The 10,812-nt window shown below is 43.5% G+C and overlaps 1 protein-coding gene across 6 annotated transcripts in view; it reads right to left on the bottom strand.

Annotated features, from left to right (window-relative positions):
* MAPRE2 (microtubule associated protein RP/EB family member 2) overlaps window positions 1-10,812 on the bottom strand; it is an 88,934-nt gene that overhangs the window by 3,294 nt on the left and 74,828 nt on the right. For 3 of the 6 annotated variants that reach the window (XM_035319126.1, XM_035319130.1, XM_035319127.1), the window contains 2 exons: window positions 5,078-5,236; window positions 4,856-4,981 (listed from right to left, as the gene is read on the bottom strand). In XM_035319126.1, coding sequence (XP_035175017.1) covers window positions 4,856-4,981; window positions 5,078-5,236 — 285 coding nt within the window. The remainder of the gene's footprint in view (window positions 1-4,855; window positions 4,982-5,077; window positions 5,237-10,812) is intronic. The other 3 variants (XM_035319128.1, XM_035319129.1, XM_035319131.1) reach the window with 1 other exon arrangement.

Genomic DNA, 10,812 nt, shown 5'->3' with positions numbered 1-10,812 from the left:
GTGCTGCTGCTAGAAGGCAGGTGATCACTACTGAACAGCTCCTCTTGCAAATGATTATTACATGCAGTATTTTCTAGAGCTGTGCCTCTGAATATACAACTCCTGCTGTGAGGGAAACCCTGACTGAGAGGAATGCTGGATCCTCATTGCACATGCAATCATGTGTTTAAAGATCTCAAGTTCTGAAGCAATTTTCAATTTAGAGACAACAGACCTGGCATCTTGAGTTGGCCTAGATCTATCAGAGCTCAGAAAGGTTGGCTGTTTCATAGAGCACTCTCTCTATTCCCATCAGGTGTAGCTACAAGTACAGACTCTCTCTAAAGTGCATTTCCATCCTTCCACGACAGTGTGCTGAAAAGATCCTACGCACCTACTCCCTGCCCTGCATTAGTAGCGCTCAGCTGCAGGCAACTCTGAAGGAAAACGCTTTTCCGAGACACCAAGCTGACATTCAAAATGCACCCTCGCTGATGAGGCACCTCTGCAGAACTCGCCTGGCTCCCAGCAGTTTTCATCAGAAGCGAGCGGCTTGGACAGACTAAGGCATTGATACTGCTAAGTTTTCTAGCTGGAGGCAAAAATTGAAAGAAAAAGGAGGCCATAACTTGAATCTTCTCAGAACAGTTCAGAGCAGCTTATACAAGAGGAAAGTGCTCCCCTTCTGGCAGCAAAGTGTTCATATTTCTAAATGGCAGGAACAAGTGAATAACGTCCCTAACATTTGCTGATAGAATAGAAATATTCAGCTGTTTACCACAGCTGTTTACAGGAACAGCCAAATTTCAACTGAAAGCAAGCTTTCTGTCACTCAGGTGCTATTTTCAGGCAGATACTACGTTTATCAGTTTGGACAACTGCAGTTTTGTGTCCTATGCCCCTCCTGGGGGAACGATGCCTTTATTACATATGGTGTGTCAAGTCACAAATTCTTTTTGCTTGGTATCTAAAAATCCCATCTTCTGTAATGGGCTGCAAGAGTGCAAGAATTCAAGGGTGGACCAGTTTCCAGGCAGAAGCTGCCAGCTGTGAGAACGTGACTGTGTGGGTAAGAAAACCGAGCTTTGTTCAAACCTAACGAGCTATGCAGCCTGCTGTTATGTACCTGTTCAATAAGCTCCATACGTGCATATTTTATGATACGCCAAGTAGAAAGCACATTCACGCAGATTTTATAGGTCATCTACATGCTATCCTTTCATGCGTAATAGGGAAAGCCTCTAACCACGGGGAGTGGCTTGGGAACCTACCCTGCAGCTCTGAAGAGGAGCGGTGGCTCCTCTCCTGCCAGGTTTACCTTTGATGGAAATGGTAAATCTTCTGTGACTACCCCAGAAGTTGTTCTGGGAGCTGGACACGTGCTTTCCAGTATGCGCAGCTTGTATAAATACGTGAAATGGGAAAGACAAGAATCACTCTGCACAATTACCTTGGGACTGTGGAATCTCCTTGAATAGCATCCCCTAATAAGGCAAGTAGTGGAAGGTCTATTTAGAGCATTTATTTCTGACTCAGATCACACGACCATGGCCATCTCTGCCTCCCACTAAGAAGAGATGCTCAGTTTCGACCCTCAGTCCATCCGCCTCAAACTATTCAGGTGTGCCTGCAGACTGGAAAGCTACTCTTTATCAAAACCAGCTGCTGTGGGGGTGGGTGCCTTTCCCAAAAGCAACAACAGATGTAGCAGCTGCTAGAGCAGAAAGATACAAAACCAACTGAATTTCAAGCAATTTGTTTGGAAATGTGAGCTGAGATCAAAGAGCAGCGATCCATCCAACTTCCGCATGGACTGAACCAGAACAGCCTATCTAGGAAAGCAAAAGCAGCAGCAATTTTGCTTTATGCCAAGACCTATATGGCTCCAGCTTTCATAACCAGACACGTAACCTCTTCTGGCTCTTTGGTTGGAAGCTCTCCTGCTATAAAACCAGACTACCAAATGCTTTGCATACTATCCAAGGTCTCCGTCCTGTCTGTAGCAGTCACAGCATGAGTGCTAGAGGCACTCATGCAACACCCAAATGCATCCTTTTTAACACCATTCTCTGACTACTTTGATTTTTTTTTTAACTAAGAAGCAGAAAGATTACAAATAAACAATTTGTAATTAAAAATTACTGAGGATTACAGACTGATCAGCCAAACTTTAAATGCAACTAGCAGATACAACATCCCTCTTGCATAAGCAAAGCGAGGAGATTTAGAACAGAACTGTATCAGGGAGAAGGAGGAGCCCTAAAAACAAGGAACCCACACAGGTTGATAATTGTGCTGTGAGGCTCAAAACCCCACCAAAATAAAGGAAAAAAAGAAGTCTTAAAAACTTAGCCTTTAATGAATTAAATGAAACAAGCTCATGAAGTCACTTGGTTGAAACTGTGCTATGACTTGGAGTTCTGAAAAAATAATTATAAAAAAATACAAAAAACCAAACCCTTAACACGAACCTGACAATAATCCCTTCAATGCAATACTACAATGATCAAACGTCTGGAGAAGATAGTTTGTAAGCTCTAAACTCTGTATTTGTATGCTGAGTCATTCTACATAGAATTCACCTGACAGCCTACAAGTCTCATGGGGGACCTACGAGCTACTGGGAGACTTGAGCACTTGAAGTGCTGTCCACAATTTTTCTTTTATGAGGATTAAATTAAGCGTAACACAAAATTAGGGAATATCGAGAGACTTGTCCCTTCTGAATAAGTTGGCATGAAAAATAGGACATGATCACTATGACGAGTACAATAGACTCCTGTCAAATTACAGCTATGAAGGAAGAGTTTGAGATCACTGTGAAATGGTTATTGGAGGAGTGAACTGAAAACAAATTTAACTTAGCCATGATATTTAAGTACAAAGGCTTCGGTCAGGTATGACTTGTGCAGTACGTGTGAGCTGCATTATCTCACATCTCCCTCCTTGGAGGGAAACCTCAGGGCCACAGTATCATTTATAACTGCCATGAATCCTGAAAATCAGTGCAAACTTTTGTCTTCCTACTTGGCCCTGAATATTTAAGACACTCTGAAACAGAGATTACAACAACCTAAGCTGGATTTACCATGAACTTATTAGCAAGAAGCCAGGAATGCTGAAGTAGCTTGTGCTCTGGGGCTATTTCCCATCTGGGGCTTGGGAAATCTAAACTGCTGTTACCAAGGGATTAACCCACAAAGTGTGGAGAGATACGAGAACTTAACTTGGAACAACTTCATTACAGAGAGAGAGAGAGAGAGAGAAAGAGAACTTAGAGTCAAAGCAGGCTGATGAGACAGCAAAGTATGAAAGCAAGAAGTAGGCATCAGCAAGGTAACCACCATCTTTGGTTCTCAGTCTTAGCACACTGGGGTCTTGCTTCAGCAAACCATAGTCTGTCTACTAAGCTGAAGAGGGGATGTGTACCCCAGAAGATAAGGAAATGAATCCTGACACTGAAAGGCAGAAAAAAATTGAGTGGGGAATGACCTCTGCGTTCTTTTCTGTGAGGTCAGGGCACTGCTGCTGCTGAAGTGACATCCACGGCCTCCAACTGGAAGCACATTCTAGATAATGGCGCAGCTCATGTATCTAGTTCATGCGCAGGCACTGACGATGCTTTCAACAGGAAAAGTATTGGAGGGAGTAAGCATATAGCACAGCGAGATGTGGACTGAAGTAGGACATTTTGTAATGCGTGCTGCCAGCAAGGAAAACTGCAGGAAGAAATGCAGCTAATGCATTCCTTGGCTGGGAATCACTTCCCATGTAAGCCAGAGACAGATGTGGTAGGGGTATAGGGAGAAGAGGGATTTTTCTGGCTTTGCTTTATAAATAAATCACTGTTCCTGAATCCAGAAGACAATTTCTCTGACCACTATATGCATGTAATTCTTTTAGCCTGTTATCACGTGTCTGGCAAATTTGTCTGATTGTTTACTCCTGCAAAAATAATGGTTTCCTCCTCCTTTTCCTCTCTAGCACTCACCCCACACCACTGAACAAATCCTCTTTCCCCTGTCACTTCTAATCTGAGCAGAGGCCTCCGTCAGCGACAAGCTTGTGTTCCTCTTGCACCCAACGTTCCCTTGTGCTCTACTAGTCCATTTTAGAAAAGCATGCGATTTAGCAGCCGCTTCAGCACAACTTTTGATATAAAATTTTAAGTCAGCTGACTACTGTGGCAGCAGCTTTGTGGGAACAGACGTAAGAAAGGCTACAGTGCCACAGGGCTACTGAGAGATTAGGCTGATGCTTACACGCTCTGGAGCCAAAGCTATCGTCCAGTGGAGACTGAGGGGTCAATTATCAGAACAGCGCACACAGGGATTTAGTTAGCATGAATAGCAGTAGTTCAGCTAAATCTCTACTGAATCATTATCCCTGAGTGTATCTGAGGAATTTAGCCAGTATCCTTTACAGCTTCTTGCTTTGTTCAGTGTCTACAGTGCCATGTCTAAGATGCAATGAGATTCTCATTTAATCTTGCAGACAATGCATTTCTGCAATTTTGGTAATAGAGGATTATTGGGTTTGCACTCAAGAATTTTGCCTATAGCAACAGGATAAAAATGCTAAAGAGCATTACTTCTGCGGATATAATTATGCATTTGGCAACCTGCACTGTACGTACTACAACACTGCCACATGGGAAAGAGAAGGTTCACAGCTGTAGACATTAAACAGCACCTCTCTGAGAATTTCCCTGCTTTTTAATTCTCAACACCTTAAAGAACACGAGTAAAACACTTCATGCAGAAAGGCAGGAGCAAAACAAAACTAAGTCTCAGGACCACATGAAATCAATTTAAAATTGTGACACACACACTCCCATTTCAGATTAACTTCGGCAAAAGTAGAAAACAAAACCTACGCTGAAGCAGCAAAAGGCAGCCGGCCTCCCGAGTCTATTCCCCAAGCTGCAAAGTCTGTTTGTGAAAGCAAGCTTCCATTTGGGGGGAGGATTCATGGAAATCCTAGCTGCTACTGCTCTGCTGACCTAGATATAGGACATGACCCAATACTGTGTCAATAATTTCTTTTATAGAATTAAGCTCTTCTGTCTCAATAAAATACACAGTAAACTTGAACTTACGTGTTCTTCTGAAGCATAAAGGACTTCCATTAGCCGATGGACAAGGTCATTATTCTCTCCCCCATGTTCCTGGCAGAGAAGTTCAATCTCCCTTAATTTGCCGAAGTAGAAATCTCTTTCCTTCTCCACGCCTTCAAGTGCAAGTTTTAATGAATGTACCTGCATACAAACCAGTACATGGTGCATCAGTTGCGAGGCGCACTACAGACAAAACAACTCAGGTTAAAATTATGCATGCCAACCACCACCCTAAATATAAATTCATTTTTATAGCTTATATTCACAGAAAGTAAATTCCACTTTTTGAAGTGCTAGACCGAATATTACACAACAAAGAACAGCACATCAGCCTTCCCCATTATGCCTCGTGGATACTTCTTAACCTTGATCCTCAGAGGTCAATTTTCTCAATGTTCTTTTATGCTGAAACCTAAAGCAGCAGTTGAAGAGTCAGAGCTATTTAAGATCTGGCTTCTAATAAAGCTGCCAGAAATGTAATGTAATGGTAATTAATAAAACATTCAGCACAGGAATTGCATTACTCTGCCTGGATTAATGTGCAGTTGTTTGGAAACCTACTGCATCTCCTCGCCTAAAAATATGCGGAGCTAGTAGAAAAGCTCATAAAGGGAAATGGTCCAGTTAGGAAATTAAAAGGGTCAGTTGCAAGTGCTGCTGTGCTGTTTTTTCACCTCTTTGCTGCCTCCCCACTTGCTGAACCGTCACAGACCTGTGTCTCAGCACCCTGAGGCTGCTGCAGCATGCAGTGACCAGGAGGTACTGTAGACTTTCTGGTCTGATTAACGTGCTGTCTCAATCAAAAAAAATATCATAAATTTCAAGCATCATTTCTTACTGCAGCCTTCCACACAAGAGTCTTTAAGTTATACTGTTGGTCTTGATTTCTCTGCTGGGACTGCTGCACAATGTGACCTTGAGGAATATGGGGCTGACAAAGAGCAAAGTCAGGACCCTTAGCTTCAGAAGGGCAAACTTCCAGCTATTTAAAGAGTTATTGGATGAGATCGCCTGGGAAGCTGTCCTTAGGGACAGATGAACTGATCCGAGCTGGTAACTCTTTAAGAACACTTTTCTCAGAGCGCAAGATCTCTCCATCCTCCTGTGTAACACATCTAGCGGGCAAAGCAGGAAACCGACATGGCTGAGCAAGGACCTGCTGGTCAGACTGAGGTGCAAGAAGGAAACGCACAGGCAGTGGAAGCGGGGACACATGGCCTGGGAAGAGGACAGGGATACCACATCTGCATGTGTAGGGATGGGATCAGTAAAGCCAAGGCACAGATGGAACTGAGCTTGGCACGGGATGCCAGTAACATGAAGGGATGCTACAGGTACATTGCTCAGAAAAGAGAGGCCAAGGAGAGTGTGCCCCCTCTGATGGACGAGGATGGAGAACTGGTAATGACAGACATGGTGAAGGCTGAGGTACTCAACTTCTTTGCCTCAATTGTCACTGAGGGTCAGGCTTCGCACGTCTCATTTCCCTGAACCCCTAGATGAGGGCTGGGGGAGCAAAGTCCCTCCCACTGTAAGTGAAGAGCAGGTTTGAGACCACCTGATGAAACCAAACAGGTACAAGTCTATGGGGCCTGATGACATGCATCCCAGTGTCCTGAAGAATTGGCTGATCCAGTTGCCAAGCCTCTCTCCGTCATATTTGAAAAGTCCTGACAGTCAGGTGAAGTTCTGGTGACTAGAAAAGGAGAAACGTCACTCCCATTTTTAAAAAGGGTAAAAAGGAGAGACACGGGGAACTACAGACTGGTGAGTCTTGCCTCTGTGTCTGGGAAGATCATGGAACAGATCCTCCTGGAAGCAATGTCAAAATAGATGCAAGACAAGGAGGTGATCTGAGACAGCCAGCATGACTTCACCAAAGGCAGGTCGTGCTTGACCAGTTTGGTGGCCCTCTGTGATGGAGTGACTGCAAGACCAACTAATGGCACCTACTTGGAATTCTGTAAGGCCTTTGACACAGTCTCACATGATATCCTGATCTCCAAATTGGAGAAACAGATTTAAATGGTAGACTATTTGGTGGATAAGGCATTGACTTGAAGGCCGCACCCAGAGAGTGGTGGTCAATGGCTCTATGTCCAGGTGGAGGCTGGTGATGAGTGGTGTCCCTCAGGGGCCTGTCTTGGGACCCATGCTGCTTAAAATCTTTATCAGTGACAGGCAATGGGATCAAATGCACACTCAGCAAGTTTGCAGGTGACAGCAAGCTGAGCAGTGCAGTCAATACAACAGAAGGAAAGGATGACATCGAAAGGGACCTGGACAAGCTTGAAAAGTGGGCCCATGTGAACCTCAAAAGGTTCAACAAGTCCAAGTGCAAGGTGCTTGCACCTGGGCTGGGGCAATCCCAGACATGAGCACAGACTGGGAAAAGAACTCAATGAGAGCAGCCCTGCAGAGAAGGACTTGGGGGTTCTGGTGTAGACAAAGGGCTCAACATGAGCCAGAAGTATGTGCCTGCAGCCCAAAAGGCCAATTGCATCCTGGGCTACACTAACAGAGGGGTGGCCAAGAGGTTGAGCAAGGTGATTGTCCCCCTCTGCTCTGCCCTTGTGAGGCTCCACCTGGAGTGCTGCGTCCAAGTCTGGGGCCCCCAGCACAAGGAGGAGGTGGGGCTGTTAAAGTCTGTCCAGAGGAGGGCCATGAAGACAATCAGAGGGCTGGAGCACCTCTCTTACAAAGACAGGCTGAGAGAGCTGGGGCTGTTCAGCCTGGAGAAGAGAAGGCTCCAGGGAAACCTCACCGCAGCCTTTCAGTACCTAAAGGAGGCTTATAAAAAAGACAGAGAGTGACTTTTTGCTTGGTCAGATGACAGGACAAGGGAGAATTATTTTAAACTAAAAGAAGGTAGATTTAGATTAGATGTGAGGAGGGAATCCTTCACTCAGAGGGTGGTGAGGCACTGAACAGGTTGCCCAGAGAAGCTGTGGATGCCCCATCCCTGGAAGTGCTCAAGGCCAGGCTGGATGGGGCCTTGGGCAACCTGGTCTGGTGGGAGGTGTCCCTGCTCATGGCAGGGGGTTGGAACCGGGGGATCTTTAAGGTCCCTTCCAACCCAAGCTGTTCTGTGATTCTGCGATGCTGCAAATCATTTATGGGCAATCCAGTTATTAAGGATTAGGCTTCATATAAACCGTGACTGATATCACAATATATTTTTATACATACATATACATTTACACATACATATGTGCTTGAAAAAAGAAGAATTTTGTGGGAGCAAAACAAACCACTGTACAACAGGGCATACATGATCAGTGTAATGTCTAAGTGGCTCTCAAGTTCAGAAGACTGCAGCATATCCAGCAACAGAAATAATCAGGGATGAAGCTGCCTACAGTAAACATGCTGACCCTAATCATGTCCAAATTACTGCTGAATCAGCATCCACATTTTAAGGCCTGCAATATTATGAAATGAGTTTTCTAAGGAAAATATGCTAAATAAAATTAACTTGCATCAGATGTGATTTGAGTGAACTGACAATTTAACAGAAAGTTTGTGTTGCCAGTTCTACTGCAAGCTAACTTGTTCCCTTCACCAGTTCAAACATCAGCAGAGTTCAAGCAGTGCTTTGACAACCTACTAAACCCTATAAGTTCATTTTTCTGTAACTGCTGAGCTAGCGATGCCTTTTTCTGACCTTTGATTGCACTCTTAGAGGTGTCAGACAGCAGACCTGACCTGTTGCCAGGGCAGGATCTCAGGGCATCTCATTCACGTACTAACCTGTTCCTTAGCAGCTGCCTGAGTTTGACACCCAAGTCTTCCCTTAACAGTTTGAATCTATGTTTGACAGTGACCAGTCACCTTAAGATTAACTATTTAGTCACAGAAAGCATGAATAGTAAAATGGAACAAAAGTGTACAGTAATTTCATCTACAGATATGTATCCTACTTAAATGTGAGGTCTTCCTCACGTTTAAGACGTGTCCTCTGGATCTGCAGCAACATATTCCTTGGGAGCAGCTCCTGCATCCAGACAGAACAAGAACTTAACTGCTTCCAGATCTCCTGCTCTGTGCAAGCTAGAGCTTGGGAAAACAACGAACTTCAGTTGAAACATTTGCAGTTAATAGTGCAGGCAGTCTTACCTTCTGACCCATTTACTATGAAGGCACTTTTGTTTTCATTGTATCACGCTTGCTCCGTTTTTAAGAAACAGAATCATTAATCTATGCATATATGCACACAGTTAACCACAATACTCAGTAAACATTGATACAGCCAAACCAGACATACTTCAGTTACATATTAGCTGTCTGTGACACATTAATTGGTAATCCTTAGGATAATTAGCACATCTGTATGCTTTTTTCCTTGTATTAACATCCTAAGAGGCTCGTCCTGTACAAGGAGCAGCACATGTTAGCCCCCATGCATTGTTTCTGGACCAGAAGCAGACTCTGCAATCCAGTTAACCATGCAAAGGCAACTGCTCTTTCCTCTGGTGGTATGATCCCTGACAGGACTACATAACCAGACTGAAAATTAAGTATCTGTTATAAACATGCTGCTAATATGATGCTTTTTTTTTCAGAAATTATGTCTATACTAGTATCCAGTTAACTATTCCTGGGACCACTCTCCACAGATAAAGGTCCTTTCTCCATGCGTAATGATTCCTGGTCTGTGTTTTTGCCTTAGCTGTGCTAAGAAACCCTTTGGGAGAGTGTTAGTTCGCACAGACCAAAAGCACAGCAGGGACCACTGTGCCATTTTAATGTTATGGATAACCAAGTTCCAGTGCACAGCAACATGCCTTGGAAGTATTTAATTTACTAGCACAGACCAGGGCAATAGCTACGACCATTTTAAGAGAAACTTTTAAGATTGTTGGGGGCCATTAAACAAGCAAATGTTACGGATGGCTTACAATTATTGCAAACAGCTCATTAAGCAACCCTATGGTAAAATCTAGTATATGGACATCCCCACTACTTAAAATTTTCCACTACAAGTCACACAGAAGTCCGGATGTCTGAATCTCCCTTAGCTGCCATTCATGAGGGCTGAAAAAAGCCTGTTACAACCACATGAGAATGATATTCACAGATGCCATTTAACAACTTTTACTAATAATCAAAACAGCAAAGGAATATAAATGGCTCCTGCCCATACGTCCCTTGGTTGCTGGAGACTGGGGAAAAATGGGCAATTTGGTCTTCCAGCATATTCAGATTGAGGATCAAAAACACCTGGCTCAAAGCTGTTTGCAGCATAGCTTTTTTGGCTTTTGTTATATGCCTGGGGTGCACAAGTAATTATAAATGGAAAATGAGCTTCCCAGACCATTCTAGCTAGAAAAGGTCTCTTAAAAATCTAACTTTTAAAACGCCAACTTTCCAAATCTTCAAAATTTCTTTTTCTCCTTGGTGATGGGGAAAATCATCAGTTTTCCTCAGGGTTATTTGTATATAAAGCTCAAGGTTTTCACACATAGAAGTTGCTAGGAATACATTAGCAAGGATGTGATAGTGACTGCCTGTTTATATTTTAGTAAAGATCAAATATTTTTATCTTGCTGAGATCCCAACTGACTCTTCCTGCTGAAGTGAACACATTTTGACTTCTAAGCACAAATGTCACGGATTTAAGCCCACATTTAAATGTTTCAACTCCACTTACAATGATAGAATAAAGATTCCATCAGAAATATATACGCCCATTCCTTGTACAACATATAAAACATCTC

This window comes from Oxyura jamaicensis, chromosome 2, assembly GCF_011077185.1.
Source record: "Oxyura jamaicensis isolate SHBP4307 breed ruddy duck chromosome 2, BPBGC_Ojam_1.0, whole genome shotgun sequence".
NCBI lineage: Eukaryota > Metazoa > Chordata > Aves > Anseriformes > Anatidae > Oxyura > Oxyura jamaicensis.
Note: the sequence above shows the minus strand (reverse complement) of the source record. Positions and strands in the feature narration are given on the sequence as shown.